Source organism: Microchirus variegatus (assembly GCF_963457635.1).
Source record: "Microchirus variegatus genome assembly, chromosome: 13".
Lineage (NCBI taxonomy): Eukaryota > Metazoa > Chordata > Actinopteri > Pleuronectiformes > Soleidae > Microchirus > Microchirus variegatus.
This window is the reverse complement of record NC_139814.1, coordinates 16,989,515-17,015,559: the sequence shown is the minus strand read 5'-3', so window position 1 is coordinate 17,015,559 and position 26,045 is coordinate 16,989,515. Positions and strand designations below refer to the sequence as shown.

Below are 26,045 nucleotides of genomic sequence, written 5' to 3'. Positions count from 1 at the left end.
AAACCGTGTGGGATTGTAGTAATCCGTTCCCATGGCGCCTTGTTACCTTTTGGCAGCAACGATCCCTTCCTTCCTGGTATTATCATTAATTCAACACTCAAAATTCACCGGGTCGTACATATACATCACATACTAATTTTACTAGCATCTGCACATTTCGGCCCGTGCCGCCGTGGAGGGCCCCGGTGTGGAGAGCTGCTTATAATGAGATGAGACGGTTCGCAGTCTGTTAACAAATCCCCTTGTTAAAAAAGAGAGATGGAAAGCGCGTCCTTCTCGCGTAAAAACTAACGGTACATGTAGGTCGATGTTGGACGCGCAAAGAGACAAGTGATGATAAAAACCATAAGGCCATCCATCAAAGGCGATTTAAACGTTTCACTGGAGTCCCTCCACTTTCACACATCAAATTAATCTTCTGAAAATCAAATGTGGTTTTGTGTCCGTGATGCCGCCATCTTCACTGTCCCGCCTCTGCAGTGGGCTTTTTTTTTAATTTTATTTCTCGGTATAATGGAGGCTCTTTTGTGCGTAATTACTGGCTACCACTTCATGCTGTTTCATTCCTGATCATATTATGTTAAAAAGCTCATGGTGTAAAGGCTTATATAGAAGATTTATTTTTCTTTTTTATTATTTTATCTGGTTAGGGACACTTCTTCCCTCTGGTCTAATGTCACAGGTGAAGATTTGCTGAGCACTGAAGGCGTGAAAGTGACAAAAGCGTCAGTTCTGCTTGTTGGTGAGCAGGCGAAGTCCGAGCCGGGCGGCCTGGTTGAGATACCATTGCTTTGACTGGAGTGACAGGCCAGGCAGGAGCAGGGGGTTCCCCCGGGTCCTAGGCCGTGAGTCGGACCCGGGTACAGGGATGGGTGTCTGAAGGCGCAAAGGAGCTCCGGCCTCTGGTATGGATGAGACAGCATCCGGAAACTGTCGAGGGAGCGCAGCGGGTTTGAGAAATGGGTGGCGGCCGGAGCTGAGCCGGCTCCGACGCCCAGGTGGGAGTAGTAAGGTAGCGGCAGGTGCGATGGGAAAGGGTAGGGCAGGTTCCCGGTGGCCGCCGCGTGGCTCATCATGTAGGTGTAGAAGGCCGGGTCGGCGGGGTGAGGCCACGTCATGGCCAGACGCTGACGCTTGTCTTTCATCCTGCGGTTCTGAAACCACACCTGGTACAGACGGAGACACAGCAGGTCAAATATTAACCAGAATAACAGCCATTTATAGGAAGACAAACCAGTTAAAAACACACACACACGTTCCGCTTTTACGCACGCATTTGTGTCGTGCCAAAAATGAAAATGGAAAAACAAATGTTATCTACTTACACATTAATACTCGTTCTTGCATCAGTTATATATATATATTATATATTTATTTCTCCATGTTTCTTTCGTCCTTTTTTGGCGCATGATTTTAGCGTTTGTTGTCTTTTCGCAATACATTTGCTATTCAAAGAGATCACACATATACTCCGCATTTTTATATAATATTTGTGTATTTGTACACTGAGGCCTGTGACTCTGGAGCTCGTGTTACCTTGATGGTGGTTTCAGGCAGATTTAACGCAGCCGCCAGTTCGCATCTCCGCGGCCTGGACACGTAGTTCTCCCGGTAAAATTCCTTCTCCAGCCGTCCGATCTGCTCCCGGGTGAACGCTGTCCGGTACCGGCGAATCTGGTCCGCTGAGTAAGACATAGAGCCCGGACCTGGCACGTTTTTACCCGGGTCAGCACCGGTGTCACTCGGGTGACCAGGAGAGTCTCCATGTCTGCCTGAATGAGCATATGCAGAATATTTGTTTATAATAGTGAAACAAAACAGTTTAATAGCGCAGTTGAAAGGGAACACAAAATACACACGAGACCTTTAAAATGAATTAATTCGTTTCACATTTAATAATGTTGACATTTTAAGACGAGTTGTTTTCATTGTTGAAACTGCATTGATTTACTGTCAATAATAAGAGGCCTTGTTGTCACTGGAGCTCGGGATTGTTATTGTTGTTATTTTTGTGAAGTTATTGTTTTAATATTTCCATTATTGCTGCTCATTGCTGCTTAAACCTGCTTTTTATCCACTTAAATTGTGAAGAATTAAATTGCACTGGCTGTCATTCCTTAGCAATAAATATTAACCACATTATTAATGATGACTAATATTAATACGAATTAATTCTTGCAAATTTGTTGACACTTGCATGAATATAAAACACACTTTTCCTGCTGACACATTTACCACAGATGGTTTAATTGCATTTTTTAGCTCTTGGTTTAAATAAAACCCACTGTTTTCTCCTTCCATTCTAAAAACACAACACGAGATGCAGATTTTTTTTTCCTGTGCGAGTCTGAGTCTTTGTGAAACTCGGATGCAAAAGCGTCTGGTTAGACTGTGGGTGTCACCTCAGCATGTTTCCAGCCACAGTGGTCACTTGACAGAACAGCTGTGCAGCACCGACTCCTCTTATGCTGTAGGCTACTGGCACTGATACGTTTTAATTGAGCATTTTCCATGCAGTTTAAAAAAAAATGTAATTACACATGTATTTGTCTTTTAATAGTCCTGGCCTACATTTGACATATTGCCTGGCATCGATTCATTCAGCCGTTGCTACTGAGTCATCTTCATTAAACACCTACCATGCAATCATAGGAAACCTGCAGTGGCATGCAGCTCCTAAACACATCATCCACGCACGTACCTTTAGCAGTGGGGTAGTCCATGCTGTCAGGCGTGCAGCTGACATCAATTTCCTCGTAGAAGTCCGACTCTGTGTCTGAGCTGCTGCCGTCTCTGTGCGGGTGATCATTCCGGTGCCTCTCGCCGGCCGAGGACGCGCCAACTGGCCTCACGTCGGCGCACATTTTCCTCCTTGCGCTCTCCTCCAGCAGTAGCTCGCTCCTGTCCCTGGAATAGGGCGCTGCGCCGGGGCTCAGGCAGCTCCTGTGGCTCTGCTTCCCCTGCTGCTGCTGCGACTCCCTCCCGATGCCCTCCGACAAACTAGAGCCGGTCTTGCCGAGCTGACCTCCCTCCGCCAGCATCACCATCTCCTCTCTGCTTTCCATCACAAGTATACGACTTAGAAACCCCCGACTTCGGAGAGTATAAAGCGTTCACACCAAGGCGATGATTCTCAGGTTGGAGGGGTGTGTTGCGTGTGTGTGTGTGTGTGTGTGTGTGTGTGTGTGTGAGAGAGTGAGATGTTGGTGGGTGGGTGGGGGGATGCAGGGAGAAGGAGAGGCTTCTGGAAGAGGAGAATCAATCCGGTGTGACCCTGAGAGAAGAGCGCTTCAGAGTGCGGAGAGCTGGGAGATCTGCAGGGAGGGATCACCATTTAGCCTCTCTCTCTCTCCTTCTTTCTCCAGAGCTGTCATTCTTAATAGGCCAGTCGTCATGATGGGTCCCCCCCTGATGACGACACGCATTGATTGGATGTATGGGCAAACAGAAGGAGCAATGGCAGCGTTGGGATGGAGTGTGTGTGTGTGTGTGTGTGTGTGTGTGTGTGTGTGTGTGTGTGTGTGTGTGTGTGTGTGTGTGTGTGTGTGTGTGTGTGTGTGTGTGTGTGTGTGTGTGTGTGTGTGTGTGTGTGTGTGTGTGTGTGTGTGTGTGTGTGTGTGTGAGGGGTAGAACAAGCAGCAATAAACACGGAATGGAGCATCTGTTTGTTTACACTGCAGTTCAAAACAAGGCTGTCAATATATAAGTAATCACGTTCAAATAGTGATTTAATTCGCCCATTTTGAATGTGGGTTTATGTGACTGTATCCACTGTGATAAGGAGTTACGGTCGTGGTCTGTCTATACCTGCAGAAAATGAATTATTTGCCACATTTAGTGCACCCCCTCCACTCTCCTCCTCTCCTCCATCTCCACCTCCTCATCTGCTGTGCCTCTTATTCTCACCTCAAGTGGAGTCAAGTTGAGTGCTCAAAGGTCAAGCCTGGTGGTCAGAGTTTAGATAAAAAAGCCATTTGACGTTAAGTCTTTAAAGTCAACAGAGCGCGCACCATGAACGACAGCTGAACACAAATCTCTAATACTACATTTCAGTCACTTTCAAGTCCAGAGATAAATTAAATTACATTTTTACTATATATATATATGTATATATATATATATATACATATATGTATATATTGTGACCTTGAGTGTCATGAAAGGCGCCTCCAAATATAATGCATTATTATTATTATATACACACACACACATATGTATATTTAAGTGTGTGTATATATGTATATACATATATATATATACATATATATATATATATATATATATATATATATATATATATATATATATATATATATATATATATATATGTATAGGTATATATGTGTATATATACATATATATATATATAATATAACAGAAGTACATTTAAGCAGAACATAAACCTTATAGTGTCAAAGAAGTGATGGATGCTGCTTTGCTATTTCAGTGCAGTGACATTTTCCTGTTCCATCACTCCAGTTCACTTAAATACAACAATAATAAAGAGGGGACTTGATGTATACAGGGCTTGTATTCCATTAGGGTTGGAGCAGGAGCGATTATAATAATAATATGCTTTACAATTTAAATATCCGTGCATGCAGATATTACAAGATTTAACAGTTGTCAAATTAAGTTACGTCATGGCTGTTGAAGATTGTATGGTAACGACTCCAGGTGGTTTTATATTTTGATTTATATAACAAAATATGCATCTTACAGATGTAATAGATGTAGATATTGTAATGTGAGCAACGCACTGATTGCTGAGCTACTTAAACATGTCATGTTCCCTGTATTTATAATCTTTAAGAGGATCTCCATAGTTAAACTCATTATAGGCATTTAGTCAGTTTTGTCCCAATCCGTTATTCTGCCTAAATGCAAGGTTCTACTATTTTTTCTTAAATTGGCCTGATTACACCGGTTTGTTTCTGATCTGTTGTCAAATCTGGAGGTATGCGGGACATGGTGCGTGGGCATGGCCGTGTTGTGGCGGTGGTTCACTGATTGTGGTTTAGATGATGCTGTGTGGCGAGGTAGAGTCATGTGGTCTCAGGATAAAGGGAGGCGGGCTTTATAGCGGAGTATGGAGGAGCATCAGTAGCCTCTGCTGTCCTTGTGCGCCCTCGCCTGCCCGAAAGAGGGAAAAGGCCCCGAGCGGCACCAACTCCTCCACCCCTTCCTCTCCTCCCCCTCCTCCTTCTCCTTCTCCAGCCTGACAGCTGAGGACTGAGGGAAATTCCTTTGGCTTTCTCCACCGACTCTTTCATTTAGCCTGGTGAGGAAAAAACAAGTCCCTCCCTCCCCCTCCCTCTCTCTGAAAACCAACAAACTACCAGACCATCTAAGATTACTTCTATAACTAGAGCAATCTTTCAAAACTCTCCAGACTGTTGGCACCTCTTGGTTTATATTATGGCCACACATGGAAAAATCATCATTGTTTTATTGATCTTCTTTGTAATTGTGTAGTTACGTTAGTGTATGTGACTGTCAATGTATGGATAATGTTATCTTTTAAAGGGTGAATGTGTTGTATTGTGAGTTCCATTTAGCTTCCACTGTTGCACTATCTTGCCACACTTGACCTGAACAAAGTTGATGTTATCAGTAATATTATTGGACTGATTCTCTGGTGGAAAAATCTGCTTTTGAGCTTTGAATATCCTAACAGTAGTCAGTGTGGCACAGTGCCGTGGCGAAGTGTAGTGCGACACCCACGGGTGGCAAAAGATCCTATTGTTTTTACACCATTGAGTTACGCAACGGGTCGTGTCCAGGGCAGATGGAGATCTTGTGATCATCCCGAGATAACACTCAAGAGGGTTTTGCGCAACAGATGAATGACCTTGCAGCTTTACAGTAGTGTCACTTATATTGTGTGTGTTTTAGATAGTGAAGGACAGTGGATGAGTTTGCTGATTGTGGACTTGTTTTTTGTTTTTTTTCCCTTCTTCATTCACATGATGAAATGAGTCCTCAGCGCAGTTAATCTTTAGAACTTTTGCCTAAAACCTGCTCCAAGGAACTCAAAGTGGACCTCTGTCGCGGTTGCGTCTGTCTGTCAGTGTCTAGTTTTGCGAGGGGAGATCAAAGCAGGGGGGGGGGAGCGCCCCCCACGGCAGACAGTGCAGAATGCGCCCCCCTCACTTTTACTAGCCATCTTAACTTGAACTTGACCATGGAGCGTGCGCAGTACGCATGTAATCCAATCCATGGCTCTGGCAGAGCAGGGCTGCCAGAAAGAATAGTCTTCAAAAAGAAAAGAAAAAACCTCACACATTCTGTTTCAGTGTGTGATGGAAAAGCCTATAGCGCATGAAAGGGTTTGGATGTTCCCTCTGCGGCGCACTGTCCCACAGCAGAATCCAGAAGCTGCAGGAGAATTATAATCCAGCTTCTCTTTCATTATCGCCACCCCTCCCGCCTTCACTGCTTCAACTTGGCCTTGAGACGGCATGACGCAGAGATTTAACTCGCTGACCTTGGAGCGAAACATGTTCTAATGACTGTACAGAGCTCTTTATCGCGCTTCTCTGCGCCATCCTGCAACAGCCCGAGCTATTACTGGAAGAGCTGAGCAAGCCACTGAGATCAGATCCGTGTTACCCCTCATTAATGAGGAGGGGGGGGGGGGCATCATGGGGTATTATGGCCTACCGCCAGTTCAGCAGCAGCAAAGCGAAGCAACACACCAGGTGCAAAGCCCTGAAGTTTCGCAGGAGATTTTCGGCTCCTCTGTGGGTCCATGGCATCAGTGAGAAAAGTGATATTTACAAGTTGGTCTGGTTGCAAATGGGTTTTTATTTTTAGAGTGTTGCTGTCATCACGGTCTCCATTACTACTTTGTTAACCTTGTCTGCCAGGATGTGTGTGGATTCTCTCTGGTATCTTTCCATTAGAATATATATGTGTAAGTATCCAGTGCTGTGCTGAGCAGCTGATTATCATGTGATGAAGGTGTGTTTCCGTGTTTCTGAATATTGCTCTGCAATCTCTCAGGAGTTGCTTCAGCGCCGATACCGCACCTCAGTTATAATGTAAACATTGTACAGGAAATGGAGATAAGTGTCGTGAACATGTGTCATTTTGAGTGTCTGTTTTTCTTTTCGTTCATTCTCACTCTGAATCCATTCTGTCGGCAAAAAAACCCCCCACCTCCAGTCTGGGAGCAGAACAGTTAGATTATTGTTTTAAATCAACAAATGCAACACGAATATCGTTCGTAAAACATGATATATGCCTTTTTTGTTTAAAAACGACACAGCTTTAAAACAAGCTGCTCTTTTAAGTAATTAAAGGAACGAAATTATGAAAAATCTTTAGATTGTTTACCTATAACTCGGCTTCAAATATCTTTTCAGGCACTTTTATTTACAATGAGTTAATACAGTTAAGAAATATTAGTATACATTTCCTATGCACAGTTTCGTTGTTGACGATTATTAAGGCTTTAATGGTTTGAACTGGGATGAACTGGTTATATTCGTTATGTTTTGATCTGTTTAGTAAAAGTGAACTTGTACGTAAAAACGCAGTTAACTTTTACTTATCCAAGCGATGTCTTTTTCTCCACTTTTGCGTCTTTTTCGCCACAATGAAACGACAAAAACAGGCCTGTGCGCGCGTTTAACCCCGCACTGTGATGTTTGATGCATTTATTTTAATTACATTTGATACGTATACTACATTTAAAGAATCGCAAACTGTTTTTCCTCTGTTTATAATAATCCCGACTTAATGTCATAAAAGAAAATATACTTTGTTTCCTGATTGCGATAAATGATAAATAACTAAATACAGAATAAAATGCGCCAATTGTGGACACGAAAAGTGTTCATACTTTGTTTTTATTTTGATCCTAAACTTTCACTTGACATTCAGGTTATTTCCAGGTTATTATATATTGTACGCAGACTTTAACCCGTGTAACGACATTTAAAGAGTAATCGGATGCTCCTAGACTGTAGCTGCAACCAAACTCAGGCCTATGTCGCGTGTGTGGCTGAACACTCACGAAGACAAATCGCAGAACTTTATATTTATTCATATTTGCCAGTAAAGGATTTAATATGCATCTCGCAACATTTAAAACAGTGAAACTGAGCGGACTCTGCAGCAAACGCAGGGAAATCCACTCACCACCCACGGTCTGACACGCATCATTCAGAGCCTATGGTTGGCGTGTCCTAAAAATGAAGAGGATACTTTAGTTTCACGTTAGTTTCAATGCATTCTCGTTCTCGTGTCCTCCGCGGGCGACTGTCCAGGAAAAAGTGGGGAAAAGTCAAGTATGTGTGACCGGCCCGTGTTTCACTGCCTCGACCACAAAAACATACCGACTCTTATGTTTTGGACAGCAGTCCGCTTTTACGCACGTGTCATCATCATCAGGACTGAACTTTGACTGCATGTACTTGGTCTTAGCAGTCCATTTTTTTATGTTATTATTTATAGCTGATCATAACTTTATATAGACCTACTTCACCAGGCTCCATGTACAGATGCTGAGGCCGCGGAATAAATGTGCTCTTTCTTTCTTTTTGTCAAATTTAACACCAGTTGAATCAAACAATGATTCATTGACAATAGAGAAAAGTCTCCTGGCCAATTGTTGCCCAAAGTTCACTACCGGGACCCTCAGAATATACTCGAGGTCATCAAGTTGTGTCCATATCAAAATCTGGATTAATATCGCATCATAATTTGAATGTAATCCCATTTTAAAAACAGGATTTAAATCAGTATTTCGGGCCTCGTGACTGCAAACTGTGTGCAGGTTTTCCACAAGTGGTATAAGATTTCATTGCTGAAAGGACAGAGAATAAGTTTTAAGTGGGAGAACGTGCATATGTTCTGCAGGACAGTGTGTGTGTGTGTGTGTGTGGTTGTGTGTGTAGTTTGGGATGTCTCAGGTCTGGAATGACCACATGGCGACGAGGACGCACGGGCTGCTGTGGCTCTCACATATAACCCAGTGCACTGTACAAACGTATAGATACATAACTGACCTCCAATAAAACGCCTCGCTGCATTATTATTGAATGATACGAATGATTTCACAGGTTATTATTTTGAGTACAGTTGAAGCAAACGCCGTGCACGAGGCGGTGTAAACTGCCTGTGTGTATAGCTCATAACTGGTTATTGTGTAGCATGTTGGTGATTTTACTTCATCAGTGTTTTCGCTGTGATTCCACGGTACTGAGAATAATGACGCACGTGATTTGACCGATTTGAGTGTGTGTGTTCATGTCAAAACCTTTAATTCAAGGCCCTGACATTTGTGTATAAGAAAATCAGTTCTCATTTTCAAGCAAGTGTATTTTGGGGAAGAAAACAACCAAAATACGCACACATTTTAGTCGGACTAATGCTAATTAATGATTTCCAAATCGCACTGAAAGTTAAAAATGATTGAATATACGACACCGCCTGACATTCAAATTATTATTATTTTTACGGCACAAACGATGCTATAATAGTGCGAATGTTTATTCTTTGAAAAAACAAAACAATCATAGTGTATTGTCTTTTTTTTTTACACTTTACTCTGTTTTTAATCTTAAAAAAACCCGAAATATATTAATAGAAAACTAAAAGTATCCTGAGTTAATTTGGAGCTTCGAAATCCTTTATTTTGTAATATTTTTTGTTTATTCATTTGTCCTGTTTGTTTTAGAATAATATATTTAACGTGGCCTTTTTGTTGAAATGTACTGTTTTGTAGCGTTTGTGTAAAGCACATGAGATAAAGGAAGTTGTTTTTTTTGTTTACACATGAACAGTGTACGTGGATAAGTCGCATCCCCGTTTTACGCACAGAGTATCGGCCTCTTTGTTTTGGTACAGAACGTATATTTTTAAACCTTTTTACAGCAGAAACAACAAATTCACCAAATCAGGCCACAGCTCAGGCTGGATTTTGAAACTTAAGTAACAAATAAAACTCCACCAGAGCCATTGGTCGTAAACACAAAGCAGCAGACCAGACACACACACACACACACGTACACGCGCGTTTATCACGTCCCCTCTTTTCAGGGATCAACATCATTTTCGCACGTATCTGTCAAAAAAACTCCCCCAAGACATGCGCAAATAAAAAGGTAAAAACCGCCTAATTCCTTGTTATATTTCCAACGCAGGGTACGGCAGCACCTTCCACTGACGCGGGTTTCAGACTATAGAGTTCGGTGGAGAAAACAAAATGATAGTAAAAGTTAATGTCCTCCAATAGCTTTCATTGGGACAGGAATTCTCACCCTTCTTCCGCTCTTTTCAAAGACCTCAGACGGTTCCTTCAAAGCCTGAATAGCGCGACAGGCTGGATGGCTAGACTACAACTTTCAACTTGACCTTGGCCTCCAGCCGCGTCTCTCTATGTAAAAACACTGCGTCTGTGCAAAGCACTGCGCTGTGTTCTGTCTTTGCGTATTATAAACACGTCGGTGAACGCAAGTGCTTGGAATATTCACCTTTTTTTTTAAACACGGCTGTGGCGCATTGCGTTTCACTCGTTTTCCACCTAAATTCCCACCCAGTGTTGTTTGTATGATTCTTCTTTTATATGGACATGCTCATGCATAAGTAAATGTATCTGCAATATATGGAATCTATACTATAACTCTCCACAGTTGTGTATTCACTGTGCAGGATATAGACGCATAAGTAGGCCTTAGAACGCCATGAGGTGTTTCCACACCATCCTCCTCAATGCGTAATACCAAGTGTATTATGCGTAATACGCGTAATACCAAGTGTATTACGCATGGATGTGGATGTGTAAAATTCAAATAAAATAGAGGTTTCTTAAACATTATTGTTGAATACATGGAGAAATGTGTGTGATAAATATCTGTATAATGGCGCAGTGTTCGGCACAGACAAAGGCTTGTCGTTGTGCATCAGTGGAAAAAGAGATAAATATGAATATGGAATCTGTCTTTGCAAATGCTCTATTAAGATTCACTCAAAAAAAGGGAAAAAAAAAATCAAAGTTAATGCTTAAACTACTGTGATCCCGTTTATAATCCTTTTAGACTCTGAAAGGCAGCATAAGGAGAAGCAAGTGCTGTCAAATTCAGGTGCAAAATCCATGTGAGATAAAGCAGACGTGACAAAAATGGGAGTCCCGTGATAGACACGGTCACCTTACTTCGCCGCATTTTTCTCCATTTAATTATCTGCACTGGGTGATGTTTACCGTCCGCTTTGCATAGCCCGGTCACGTGACAAGACGCGAGCCAATGGCAGCTCAACCTTTGCGCTCTTGTGCGCGTCAGAGTGGCTTTACACTCTGGGAACCAGTATCTCCTTTTTTCAGTCTCTGGGCTTTTTAAAAAAGAGCCAGAAGCTTCAATGTTGGATGCCGTGCTATGACAACGTCACTGCTGCTCCGTCCGCGCTGGGTCGACCCGTCGGTGATGTTCCTCTACGACAACGGCGGAGGTTCCGATGAAGTGAGCAAGAGCATGGAGGGTTTCGCTGGTGGCAACTTTGCTGCGAACCAGTGCAGGAATCTGATGGCGCACCCCGCGTCCCTGGCACCGAGCACGGCGTACTCCTCCAGCGACGTGCCCACCTCAGCTATGAGCGAGCCAGTCAAGCAGTGCAGCCCCTGCTCTGCAGCTCAGAATTCATCCAGCGCGTCTCTTCCTTATGGCTACTTCGGTGGCAGTTATTATCCGTGCAGAATGTCGCATCACAACAGCATAAAACCGTGCGGCGCGCAGCCTCCCTCTGCGTATGGAGAGAAATACATGGACACATCCGCCTCGGGGGACGACTTCGCTTCTCGGGCAAAGGAATTCGCGTTTTATCCGTCATATCCGTCAGGCCCATATCAACCTGTACCCAGTTACCTGGACGTCCCCGTGGTGCCAACGATCAGTGCGCCGTCAGAAGCCAGACACGAGTCCCTGCTGCCTATGGAGACTTACCAACCGTGGACTCTCGCCGCCAACGGCTGGAACGGCCAGGTTTACTGCGCCAAGGAGCAGCCACAGCCTGGACACATGTGGAAGAGCTCCATACCAGGTAGGACAGTCCAGCTTTTTACAGAACACCACTGTTGGACATGAGAGTAGATATTAAAACATGGCGTTGTACACAGTAAGGTGTGTGTGGTTAAATCAGAATAATAATTATGATAATATTTTAAAAACAAAAAATAATTATATCAGGTGTTATTATCTCGGGAATTTATTGTTATTATTTTTAAAAACGTGTTTTAATGATTTCCTGAAATATTAATGGTAATGACATGGAATATAATTATGAGCAGTTTTAATTCCAAGAGAAAATTCTGATTTTTATGAGTGAGTTTATACAGAGCCACTTGTTGAGAGGACTCTCCGACAGCTCCATTAACTGTTTTTTCCCTCTTTTTCCTCAGACACGGTGTCCCACGGTGGAGGAGACTCTGGTTCTTATCGACGTGGAAGAAAGAAGCGCGTGCCATACACCAAGGTGCAACTGAAGGAACTCGAGCGCGAGTACGGCGTCAATAAATTTATCACGAAGGACAAAAGGAGGAGGATATCTGCGCAGACCAACCTGTCCGAGAGACAGGTCACGATATGGTTTCAGAACAGACGCGTAAAGGAGAAGAAAGTTGTCCACAAATTGAAAACTATCAGCTAGGTCCTTTTCGTTTATTTTGATTTTATTCTTTTTTTGTTTTTGTTTATTACGGACAATATCTGTGGCAACACACACACATTTACACCCACACTCTTACACACACACACACTTGGACTCCTGGATTGGAATAACTCCCTCCTGACTGAACATGATTTATTTTGTATGATGCCAAAAATGATTTCCCGGAGCTTCATGGAACAACATTTCGCGGGCACATGAATCCCGGATCCTCCACTTGTTAAAAATTAAAGGAGTCGAGTGGAAAGAAAAGTGAAAAAAATTATATATCTGCAGTTTGTGTGACTTCTGTCCCCCCCTCCCTCCCTCCCATTCTGGCATGTTCACTCCTGATGCAGGAAAACTGACCCCAGTTCAGAAAAAAAGGTGTATACGCCACCGAGCTACGCCTTTATCTGCAAGTTTAACAAGAGAGAGATAAAGGTGAAGACTGACAGGAAGTGGCGGTGTTACGGATTTGGACCTTGGGAATGTTAAATATTAATCTCTCCTGCTTTTCTTTTAAAACCTGCTCACATGCTTTTGCTTGTATGAAGTTTTAGTCTTATCATATGAATCCGTCATTGTGCAGTCCATGGTGCAATTCTTTATTATAATGCTTAATCGTCCGGGATAATTGTGTTCATATGAATCATTACTTTTTATAATGTGTGCGTATTCATGTGGTTGTATATAAAGTAAATTCCGGCATGATATCCAGGTTATGTATGTGTGCGTCTAATATGTTGTTGTTTCAAGTCCGATCCAATAAAAGTTGGAATTGGATGAAAAACGTTTTATTTTTATTTTTATTATTTGTTTATCGTGGCTCAGCTTGTATTTCATACTCTCAAACACTTTATCCTTTTAAGAAAATAATCGTCCATTGTTGCTACATATTAATTTAAGACTCTCATCAGACAAATCGGATGAAGTGGAGGTGTTGTGGGTGTTATCATGTCGTTCCTTTGTTTTATTTCGATTATATTATTTTTTACTAAAATTAAAATCTGACAATTATAGAGAGGTCTGTGCTCTTGGAAAAAGGAGGGAAACGAGTGCGATGTTGCTGCTCTGTGGTGGGGAAAAATGGACCGACACTGCCATCTAGTGGAGGATTTGTGAAACACTCAAGTTGACCAATAATAGTTGGTAAGATTTTATGAATATCAATTATGGCAATAGTATTGATGTTTTGCTTTATAAAATTCGCTTTAATATTTTGTGGAGACGATAAATATAATTTATAAAAAACACGAAGTGAATTTATAAACAAAGTCAACAATTTAAAAATCCATCTTTATTTTTGGTGTTACAATAATAATACCTTAAATAGTACAATAGATCATAAGCACATTTAATGTAAAATATGTCTCAATTCTGTGTTTATATTAAAACAAACAAAAATCATGATTTACGTTAAACATGAAATGCAAACAGCCCATACGTGACTCACCATTTCTGAATATTGCTGAAATATTTAATTTCCGTTTACATGTTGCATTTATTGAGATGCAGTTTTGTGCGTAATTGTCTTCTATAAATGGCTCGTGTATGAACATGGGAACAGTGGATTTGGTCAGTTATACTTTGGTCGATTGGTTTCAAATGGCGCCGGCGGTAAAAAAAAAAAAAAGGCTATATATATTTTTATATTAATTTTTTTTAATTACGCAACTGTTGCAAATTATTTATATATGTATAAAAATAATTTCAATTATGGATAGTCTGCGTCTATATGTTTGATTATAGTTCTATAGTATAATAGTAGTTGCATTTGTGGTTTAACGCGAATCATGAAGACCTAACGTAGCAGAACACAGGCCTTTAACTGTATGCTAAAAATATAATAATACTGATAATAATGATTATGAAAGTTGAAAAAGACTGGTTTATTTCTGCCGGTTAACATACATGTTAGAAACACATAAGGGAACTGCTATTTTATTCAGACTTTCAATCTTCTTGTGAGGGATTTAATCTGATTAGTGTGAATTCCCATTCGTTAAAAAAATAAAATAAAAAAAGAGTGTGCTTTTAGAAGCGCCTTACAACTATTTGACGTATTTAATTTGATAAGTGTGTGACGTGATTTAAATTGGACGGAGAACATTGTCTCGTTGCATACGACGCTGGATTATTGTGGGATTATTTTCAGAATAACTAAACTCAGGAATATCTGTGATGGTAAATTACTGACTGTTAAGGATCAGGATCACAATTTTTCCTTTGTTTTTATTTCTGCAGCAGTTTGTCCCAATGAAAACCAGGACACAATAGGAAAAGAAAAACAACATTGACACGTTTATTAATATAAGGTTGTCATGTTATTCCCATGCTTAGTCACCCGCTTAAATATGTTTCCCTTTGGCTTTGAGGTTGTAGAGAGGTAGTGATTTCCCCTGTTGTGTATGGTGTATGCGATAATCAACAAAAGAAACGAGCTTCAATCCACACACATTTTTTTTGTGCATCTGGAAAATTGTTGTTGGCCAAAACTATAATTGAAATCCGTCTTAATTCTGAACATTGAACAGGCAACATGCTTAAAGCTCTCTTCTTGCGTGTTAGTTGCATGGCGATGACACACACACACACACACACACACACACACACACACACACACACACACACACACACACACACACACACACACACACACACACACACACACACTTACAATACACGTCCCTAATTAAGACACATTTAATTCGTAACGACAAACGCATGCCTTTACAACCTTAGAGTGAATAATGTAGTTACCAGAATACACCATCATCCTCATGTAATCACATAATAACTGTCATTTTTTTTATTCAAAGTGGCTCTAATAAACACTTATAACTCGCATGTTCTACCCCGGTAGCCCTTCGTGTATTCCGTTCCCCCTTAACACTGACAATGCAGTGTATAATCGGACTATAGCTGTTTGTGATGAATGGGATTCAGTCCGACATGAAACCTTATCCGTCCTTGTTCTGAGATTGAGCTCCTGTATTTACACGGACTTTCCTTAAAAGGCAAAACTTTTATTTTACATCACAATACATACAAGACTGACCCTATACACGTACCGGCTGTACATTTTGTAAACAGAACGCAAATGCTTTTTTGAAAAATATTATTATTATTTTTTTTTATTTAAAGATCGCATTGGCTCACCGTTTAGTTCAGTTTAGTTTCATTCGAATCCTTTGTTTCTTTCTTAAATATAATCTGGAGCATGCACGTGATCATAACAATGAAAATAACTAAAATTAATGATTTCAATATTAGTACTAGAAGCATGAATTAAGTAGCTATACTTATGGATACTGATTTAATTATATTTTTCAATGGTGGTTTTAATTTCAGAGCATATTTGTAGTTTTAAATCATCAACACGAGAAATGCATCAACCTCAGAATTATATTTAGTCTGCTACAATATGAACCTGATTCTTAAGGCCTGATTGTGGATTATTAGTGAACACTGAGATGTGTTGCGACTGAGGCGCACGTGACCAGCTGGTAATTGGCTCTAATGCTGTGTCCTTGATGGCACGTCCTTGTGACGAAAGGCACCGCGGAGCGTGCACGTCACGTGCTACACAGGGAGCTCGGAGATGGGAGAGGAAGAGTGATGACGTCAGACTGTCCCACAAAAAAAAAAAAAAAAAACAGGAGCGGAAGCTCTGGAGCGGAAGTTTACTGTGGAGACGTGAATCCGAGCGACAGCTCCTTTGGGGGCAGAGAGAGAGAAAACACCCAGCAGCCTCTCATTGGTTCACTGAGACCAAAACAAGGCCACAAGGTCCCGCCTCCAACCTGACGCATGACGTGAGAGTCCAAAGCTCATAGCTCCGCCCCCCTCTCCTCTCTCCTCCCCTCCTCCTCCTCCAGCAGGATCACATGAGGCTGCACTGTTCAAGAATTGAGTTCTGCTGCCACACTCAGGACAAACGCAGAGTTACCGTTAATTCAAACCCTTAAAGGAACATAAATAACCTTTTTTTCTGACAATACAGAAAAAAACAATTACACTTGCGTCCTTGCAACATAATTTAAATTTAAACCACAAACGCTCTGCGTAATTGTAAGTAAACATTTGCAGTATCGGGCGTTTTGAAATAACATATTTTCCTGTAGCTGCCATTTTGCGTCTGTGTTAAATCATAACAAACACTGGGAATGTAAGCGATCATATCATGGTTATTTTCATGAGAATAAATATAAAAGCTGACCTATTTTGCATCGACTTCACATCCTCCATGATAAGTGTCTGTCTTGTACTCCGCATGACTGAATAATCTCACATTTTTGGGCAGATGTGGGATTAACCAAAGAGCTAAAACGAAAAAAGAAGAAAAAGGTGACCTGTCTTTTTTTCTGTGGTGTCTTCTGGTCCCTGAATGTCTCTGATCTGCTTTGGCAGACGCAGACAAGACCAGCACTCGGCTTTGCTCTTTACATTGACCTTCGCTCTCTGTGTGCGTAATGGAGGCGAGGCCTGCAACCTTCGATCACCCAGCAACACAGCTTTGGTCAGGTTTTTTTTTTCTAAAAAAGGGAGAAAAAAAAAGTCTGGGTCTCAACCTGTCTGGGTTGGAAGTTAATCTGGTGATAACCCAGAGACCTGAGCCAGACACGAGCTTATCCAGGACCGTGACAGTGGTCAAATAGAAGCACTTGACCGAGATTATGGCCTTATCCAGGTCCCAGGCGGCGACTTATTCATCCCCATACGGATTTCTCTTGTCCTCATACCCACGTATATAATCTTATTTGATTTCAAGTACAAGTGCCACATAATTTACAATAAAATAGTGATGTTTTAGAAGAAAAAAACACCATATATAGAATATGTGAGTACGTATATGGAGGATGTTTGCGTCGAATGCGTGACCTTTTGTTTTTGCACAAATTCCCCTCGAGTCAAAACGCAAATCAATGTAGGTCAAAGTCTTTGTTAAATGGCTGCACTTGAACTACGTTACGTAGGATGTTTTTCGATATTTATTTTTACGTTTTTGGCTTTAAAAACAGTTCTAATATAAGTATAAAATGTGGATTTTACGCGCCGTGTTCGCATCCTTTCATGCGTAAAGACGAATGTCTGACGTTACAGTTCTAATCCAAAATAAACCAACTGGAAGATAAATGTCTTTCATTTGATTTTTCGTCTTTTTCTTCTTCTTATAAATCAGCTGCGTGTGTTGATTTACCGAAGCGAGAGCGCAAATACTAAACGGATATATTTAAATCAAGTCTTTGAATCAAGCGGTGATATTACTTCATTTCGGATACAATAATTGTCCAGAATGTCCATAAAATATGTTAGAATGTTCATAAGGTGCACAGAATCTTGTTCAGTGGCGACGTTTGTTGTGAAATGACGCAGTGTGTACATTTCTATATCTGTGGAAATCATACGAGATCCTCACATGCAGAAAACACTGGCGCATCAGAGGCGCTAAGTGATTTGTGTTATTTCAAAATTGCTTCCAAACGCCGCGCGTGTTTGATGTCAACATTTCCTCAACACCTCCGCTGTTGGATAACACATGCAGCCAAACACACCAGGAGATATAAATATATAATGTAAACAACTATATGTACATGTCGGGAAACACTATGCAATTAGCCGCCATTGGTATATGTTCATATAAGGCAATACCCAGACTACTGCACCTACACTTGTACCTGAATGTCACTGAGAATTCGTACTTTTTCCGTTCACAGTATCATTCGTTGCTTTCTGTCCCTTATGTCCGTACTGAAAATTGCCGCACTTTGTCCATTCTGCACATTTTGCATGCAGCATATATGTTGCAGAAAAATTGGAAACTGAGTTAATTTCATTGAACGCTTTCAAATCTAAACTGAGAGTTCTCGAGGCTCGGAGACAACATGCACTTGTTTTTCCATCATGTGATTGTAAATTTAATATGGCTTATTTTTTTTAATTCCTTTTCTGCTTGTGTTTTTGTAATGTGTAAATGTGTAACTGCTGAGTGTTTCGTATTTGCTGCTGCCTTTCTTGAAAAAGAGGTTCTTAATCTGAATGGGATTTATAGTTAAATAAATAAAAAATAAATAAAAACCTGTAGTGTTCGCTGCAGGCCCAGTCTGATTAGTTTCTGTTAGAACTATTATTAGATATCGTATTTTCTTAGTGCGCGCTCACAATGTGTGAATTTAGATTGAACGAAGTGTTTTTAGTTCACTTAAAACCCGCTAATGTTTTGACGCAATTGTTATTTGGTTCCTCTATACTTGTATTTCAAATGATTCCCTCCTGTCATACATTTTCATGTATTTTTTTTCTCTTTGTTCTCGTGATTAAACTAAATGTCATTTTATGTCCTTTTGTCCAGGCCCCGCTCCTCCACGCCTCGTTTCCCAGGATATACCCTCTGCAGGCTAATCCAGCTTTGTGTGTCTCCACTGCTCCCCCGTTGACCGTGGAGTTGATCATCTTCTCCTGCGTGTGTGGCTCCTGTGTGGTCCGTCTGTCGTCGTGCCCACGGCTGTGTCACCTGTGGATACATCAACAAGTTGGACGCTGAAATCAGGTTCGCATTTTCCTCAGAAACTCATCCTGCTCTGCTCCTTCTGTGCTCGAGGTAAGTGCAAGCTGTGTTTGTTCCATGCTTCTTCAGTCTGATGGTTTTACAGTCTCCTGCTGCCACTGCAGGCTCACAGCTATCAGCTTAGCCACATACATGCGACATAACAGCGGCTCAGCCAAGACCGTGAAACATTCAAGTTCAAAAACACACATTAAGAAAATCATAATCTCTGAATGTGCAGTGAAATGTGACGCAGCGATACGCGCACAGCGTATCCAGAATTGTTGTTGAATCGCTCCCCAGCCTCGGGTTGCACATATTGTTGTTTTTGTTGCACAGTGATGTATAAAGCTGCATCTACAGTGACGTTTGAATGCATGTATGTTGTTCTGTGCGTTAAAAAAGGTCGCACGATGGGCCTGCAGGTCTCAGACTGCGCCTGTGCATCCTCTCTGCTCTGCACACTGTAAACTAAACACGCTGGATTCATGTTGAGATTAAGAATGGGTGCTTTTCAGTGATGGTGGCTGCTTCTTTTTCTTCTTTCTAACATAAAATGAAAACAAAACCGCCTGTACTAAAAGTCTGGGCAATTCCACTTAAATGCTTAAACTACAGGAGGTGTCTTTGCAAGACACTGGACGCGCCTATTTAGGCTCCTTTACAGCCTATAGGCCTACCTGACGTGGTGTTAAACTGTACTTTCAGATCCTCCCCAGGCTGGCTTGTTTACTTGTTGTCTAACAAGGTTTTATGGCACAAGACGGGGCAATCCAGCCTATTTGTCGCATTCTCTTCCTGACTCAGTCACTGCACTTCAGTCATTCTTCCGTTCGGCTCAAACTATACAGTGTATAATGTGTTTATATCAATTATTTATATATGCCCTCGTATGATTCTTTGATTTTGTGTTTACACGTTGACATCACATGGGAAAATATACTTGATGGTCGGGCTGTAGTTTAGTTTAGGATCAGTCATTTTGGTTGAAAGTGGTGCAAGTAATGTCATGTTGGTGTGTGTGTGTGTGTGTGTGTGTGTGTGTGTGTGTGTGTTTGATTTGAGATAAAGGAGAAACCACAATGACGTATGAAGAAAACCTGTCCCTCAGTAAAAACACTGCTTTTATTCTAAATGAAGATTTCACACTGAGATTAACGTTCGTTTTTCTTTATTTACAAAATTCACTGTGCTAATATTCACGTTTCTAGTCATGTGCTTATTTTGTGTGTCCATAATCTGACGTCATATGTGAACGATGAGTTTGTCGAGCAGCTGGTTTAAGGTTTGGTGTTAGTCATGAGTCTGTATTTACTTTTATTTAGAGTTAAGTCCTGACACACATTAGACTCAAAACAAGGCCCTGCATCTCTCATTATAACGCCAAAGAAGATGGAATCTATTTTACTTTACTTTTTAGTCGACATTTGCAAACTGACACATCGACCACTCTTGTAACCAAAGCCTGCGTAAATGCATCAGTAATTAAAGGAACTCCATCCGGGGCACGGTGAGGGCCCTTTACTCTCAGTGGAAACAGTCGATCCCTCCCCCGAACTTGAAGTCGACCGTATTCAGACAAAAAGCTTTGGCTTTGAGGGCTTTCTTTTTTTTATTACTCGGCGCCAGACTGTGGTTATGATGAAGAAAAGCGCATAACGAGGATGGTCGAAGGAACAGCTGAATTACCTCATAATGCACAACGCAAATAACCTCCAGTAATCTTACTTTTCAAGATACTTATTTATATTTTTAAGGACATTTGAAAAACAAAACCACAGTTGGACGTGATTTAATCAGATGATTATAGATATAATACATCTTACCTTGTGTCCATTTCTCTCTCTCCCTGTGCTGTTGAAAATCCACAGCTGCTGACTTTGACTCCGTTTAGGTGGCGACTTTCTATCACGCTTGGCCAGTTTTGTGGTGTCTGTCTGGCCGGGGAGAGGAGAAAAAAAAGCGCAGTAGAATACTATAGCAGCTATAAAAACGCACGTCTGTGCAGAGCTGGCTTTGGTTTTTCCTGGGCATCCTGTGCTCAATTACAGCTTAAAAGCTTCAGCACAACTCCTAGAATTTGTCTGGATTGAGTGAGAGGCGGAGCGTGTGGTCCCAAAAAGACACTGCAGTCGCTTATGTCCCTGCAATTTCACCAAATAGTACACAAACTGCATGCATTTTTCTCCCCTGTTTTCGTACACTCGCAGCGCGTTAGTTAGGTATTTGTGGTGTCTTAGTGTGTGTGATATTTTGAGGTCGTGTTTCACATGAGCCATCATGGAGAGCCCCTCAGGTCCTCACATGCACATCGGGCTGTGAGGCCAGGCCAGCCGCGGCGGTCTTAATCCACGATCAGGTCTCCCATTCACAGCACATTAGAGTCAGGTTGCAGCTCTCTTCAAAACAAGATCCACGGTGGCCTAAAAAGCAGAGAGCCAGGGAATGTTCGCTGTGACAGGGTTAGCAATTTAAATGGAAATAAATCCTGGTTTTGTGCATTTTCTAACCCGAATTTCCTCTAATTTCCTCCGTCTAGGGTAAACATTTGGTTTGCAAACTATCTGCGTTTGCCTGACTATGCTAAGTTTGTAATTTTTGGGATATTTACATAGACGTTTTTTCAGTGAAAAACAGATTATGCATTCATACAATACAGATGTAGTGTTTGCTTAAAATGGCAAAATACAGCTGCAGTTTAATTTGATGCGCAACACTATCTTTTGAAACATCTCAACCCTGTGATTTTAATGTGTGTATCTTTGTGGGAAAATGGATTTAAATACGAAAATTATTATTCAACAGAAAATGAAATTTCTCTTTTATTTCTGGAAGTTGACTTTTTTTCTGAATACGTACATTTGCATTAACATCTACCCCAAAACGCAAAGAAACAGCCGTGCGTAATGGCTGTTGCGCTTTTTTGGAGGTTAGTGTAGCCATTAAATGTTAATAGGAGGGAAAAAACAAAGCAATAAGAAGTATGATTTAAAAATAGAATATTTTATGTTTTTCTTAAGAGTCTGTAACATTTTACTATAGAGCAGATTGTTTTAATGATTATTGGTGTCAGTGTTTACCTCTTAATTCATGCGCATTTCCCCAATAAACCTTTGTTTTTTTTCCAGTATTTAGCCGTCAGCCTCTCCTGTTTAAGTGACTGACGGAAAATATTACAATGATATAATTAAAATCCTCAAATAAATAAGTTTTACAGCACTTTAATAAAGAGTGGGTTAAAGTCCATTTGACTGTGGTTGCATAAAGTTGCGACTCTGTAAACACATTTTAAGATTTTTACCCAGTCTTTATTGTTGGTAAATTTCAGTGTTGTCTTTGCAAAAGCGGTTTGAAACACAAGGCTGAAACCTGCTGAAACATTAGCCCCTACTTTGAACATGACCCTGATAACCAAATGCTCACTGAGCATTTGGTTTTCAGGACTCTGCCATGTTGTAAAACCACCAAAAGAGGACTAAGACGTGTCTAAAAATGGACTTTAGAGCCAAGGTGTTGCCTTACTCTAAAATTAGGTCAATAAATCCTATATACGATTTTAGTTAATATTATTAAGAGCTATCGCTTTCTTCAAGTTTCCATGTGGAACATTTTCCCCTCTCTGTTGTGTCTGTGATGAATCAACGAGGCAAATGGAACGAGTTTCAATCCACACAAATGTTTTTTTTTCCTAAAGCAGAAACACAAGCATCTGGAAAATTGTTGTTGACATTTTGACCAAAACTACAATTGAATACCGTCTTTATTTTTAAACAGGCGCAGCATCTGCGTAAAGTTCTATTCTTCTAACTTTGTTGCATGTGAAGAAATTATTTTTGTAATCAGACATGGTGGCGATGAACTACCAATGTCAAGCTTTAGGACACGCAGAAGTCATGTCTCTTACTTTCTTACACACACACACACACACACACTGGCACACAGGCAGGCGCGTGCGCGCGACACACACACACACACACACACACACACACACACACACACACACACACACACACACACACACACACACACACACACACACACACACACACACACACAGCCTGAAAATCTGTCAATTTCTGCCGCGTAGTCACGTGACCGCCTCCTCCGTGGAGTGGATGGAGATGGCTCTCCACGTCAGCTTACGTCTCCAAATTTCTGTTTAGCGAACCTGCTTCAAAGAGGCAAGAGGCACGGCGCTTCAGAGCCATGTTCAGGGCGGCTATAGAGGAATCAAACCCCAACATAGAGTTATAGTAGAGGGTGAACTACGATGATGGATTTTGACGAGAGGGTCCCCGTCGGATCGAACATGTATTTGCCCAGTTGCACTTATTACGTGTCGGCGGGGGCTGATTTCTCCGGTCTTCCCTCGTTTTTATCCCAGACCCCGTCCACCCGCCCCATGACATACTCGTACTCCTCTAACCTGCCGCAGGTCCAGCCCGTCAGAGAAGTGACGTTCAGGGACTATGCAGCCATTGACCCGTCCAGTAAATGGCCGCACCGGGGGAACTTGCCTCAGTGCTACCCCAGCGCGGAGGACATGGTGCACCGGGACTGTCTGTCGGCGCAAACCGCAGTTGTAGGGGACATGTTCGGTAAAAACAGCCCAGCTGCCGCCGCCGCAGCCGCCGCCGCGTATCACCACCACCACCATCACCACGCGAGCACCGGGTCCGCCGCCGCCAATTTCTACGGGAACGTGGGCAGAAATGGCGTGCTGCCACAAGCCTTCGATCAGTTTTACGAGACGGCGTACGGGAACGCGTCGGAGAGCTCCTCCACAAACGGCTACTCAGGGGACAAAACGGCGAGCAAGCAGCCCAGCTCTGCGCCGGAGGACGCGCCTTCGTGCCGGGACACCGAAGCAAAGGAGCCCCGAGAGGAGACAAGCAGCCCGGAGTTATCTTCCGGCAACAATGAGGAGAAATCCAGCAGCAGCAGTACGTATTAAAGTCAGCGCCTTGGTTATGAGAGAAAGTTTGCAATCTTGCGCGCTGCTGTTAAACATTTTATATGCTGTTTTATAAGCATATAAGGTTTATAGAGGGCCTGTAGACCCCCCACCCCCAACAAAACTTTGTTATAAACTGCAGGATCACGTGTTTGGAATTGAAATTGGCCGTGAAAGACAACAGGCCGGTAATTTTTCTGCATTCTAACACGTATTAAGACGTTTCCAAAAAGCACCCAGCTTTAAATATGAATTCCCACACAGAGACGTGTTAATTCCATGTGTTATTAACGTGCTTGTTTCACGGTTTCTTAGCGTTAAGAGAACATTTGCATGTAATGAGGGTGGTGCCTCTGCTTATAGACTCTGGTGTTAAAGCTATCATGTAGTCTGTGCTCCCACTTGTGTATTTTTGTTGTACTTAACGTGTTCTATAAAACCTATTGCCCCCTTTTCCCATTTAAACTGTCTACTTTTTGTTGAAGTACAGTCCACTCTGTTACATTTGAATGTGAGCTTTTCACTTAAAAGGTCAGAGCCCAAGTATATTGTCTAGTGAACCAGCAGGAAATGGCTTTCCAGTGCAATATAATATCACTATATGTGACACTTAAAATGTTGAAATGGGAAATATGTTATTAATACGTTATGTGGAGGAAATCCGCTCGTGCGTAATCTGGGTAACGTCCAGGGCGTATAAATCTTTTTTTTGTGTGAAACATAGTCATGCCTTATAGGAAATGTTTATTATTTCTGTGACCGATACACAGTTTCCTTTTTCTTTGTGTGTGTCTTCCAGATGGACAGCGGATCCGCAAGAAACGGTGTCCTTATTCCAAATATCAAATCAGAGAACTTGAGAGAGAATTCTTTTTCAGTGTGTACATTAACAAGGAGAAACGCCTGCAACTGTCGCGGATGCTCAATCTCACCGACCGACAAGTGAAAATTTGGTTTCAGAATCGTCGCATGAAGGAGAAGAAATTGAACAGAGACAGATTACAGTATTATACGTCCAACCCTCTGCTTTAGGAGTCACAAACCGCTCCAACAGTCCCTCTGCTGTTGGGTCTGACTGCGTTTACACACTGACCCCCGGGCTGTGACTCTCACCAGTGTACGCTGTGTGCACCACAATGGCCGCTCCAGCAATAGCATCAGCAGCGACATTGCTCAATGGTTAATTTCAAGTTCGAGGACAACAACAGTATCCTGTGATGTGATCAACCTAAAGAGTGAGCATGAAATTAAGACAGTTTTTGGGACCTTCCGACTCTGTTTTGGGGATAAAAAGGTGTTTTTGTCCTCGCCAAGAACTGCGCGTGCGAAGGCCCATTTTAACTTGACTGTGCCTCTCACACGCCTTGTTTATTTTCTTTTCACACGCAGGCAAACAATTAAATAAAATAAAAATAACAGTCTCACTGACTGAGCCAGTGTATTTTGTAATCAAAACCAATATTTTACTTTTTTCTCCTCCTGTTTTTAAAATCAGAAAGCTGGTGGATTAAAAATGATGATGATGATGGCGAACATATGACTTTAATAACTGAATCTATATTGGTGTGACCAAATAATGAGTCCGAACGGACGAGAATGTAATGTGTTTCTGTTTTGTCTGCTTATTTATTTTGTAGCCACTCGTTTACTATGTTGTTCAATGCCACGGCTTATACCAAGTCATTATTACAGACAGGCTTTTGGGACTCGTTGAGTCCTTTTTGACCTCAAAACAAGCTTTTGTCGTCTTTTCCTGTTTACCTGCAGAGTGAAGGCTGAGTATTTATATTTTGAGTATCTTTCAAATACCCACATCCATGATGTCCTTTTGATTATTATTATTATTATTATTATTATGTTTTGGGAGACTATCAGGCAAGTACTGACAATGCAGGC

The 26,045-nt window shown here is 41.6% G+C and overlaps 3 protein-coding genes across 3 annotated transcripts; 2 read left to right on the top strand and 1 right to left on the bottom strand.

The window, feature by feature from the left end:
• Positions 1–638: 638 nt before the first annotated feature.
• Positions 639–3,065, bottom strand: evx1 (even-skipped homeobox 1; the record flags this gene model as incomplete). Its single annotated transcript, XM_083900358.1, has 3 exons — positions 639–1,166; positions 1,537–1,768; positions 2,698–3,065. 3 exons carry the CDS (start codon positions 3,063–3,065, stop codon positions 639–641), a joined length of 1,128 nt encoding a protein of 375 aa, XP_083756484.1.
• An 8,286-nt stretch (positions 3,066–11,351) lies between these two features.
• Positions 11,352–12,648, top strand: LOC310936080 (homeobox protein Hox-A13a; the record flags this gene model as incomplete). Its single annotated transcript, XM_083900115.1, has 2 exons — positions 11,352–12,042; positions 12,401–12,648. The coding sequence occupies exons 1-2, from the start codon at positions 11,382–11,384 to the stop codon at positions 12,646–12,648; spliced, it is 909 nt and encodes a 302-aa protein (XP_083756241.1). The 5' UTR covers positions 11,352–11,381.
• Positions 12,649–23,432: 10,784 nt separating this feature from the next.
• On the top strand, positions 23,433–25,581 carry LOC310935925 (homeobox protein Hox-A11a). The gene is made up of 2 exons (XM_083899927.1): positions 23,433–24,138; positions 24,949–25,581. Exons 1-2 carry the CDS (start codon positions 23,466–23,468, stop codon positions 25,179–25,181), a joined length of 906 nt encoding a protein of 301 aa, XP_083756053.1. The 5' UTR covers positions 23,433–23,465; the 3' UTR covers positions 25,182–25,581.
• The last annotated feature ends 464 nt before the right edge of the window (positions 25,582–26,045 follow it).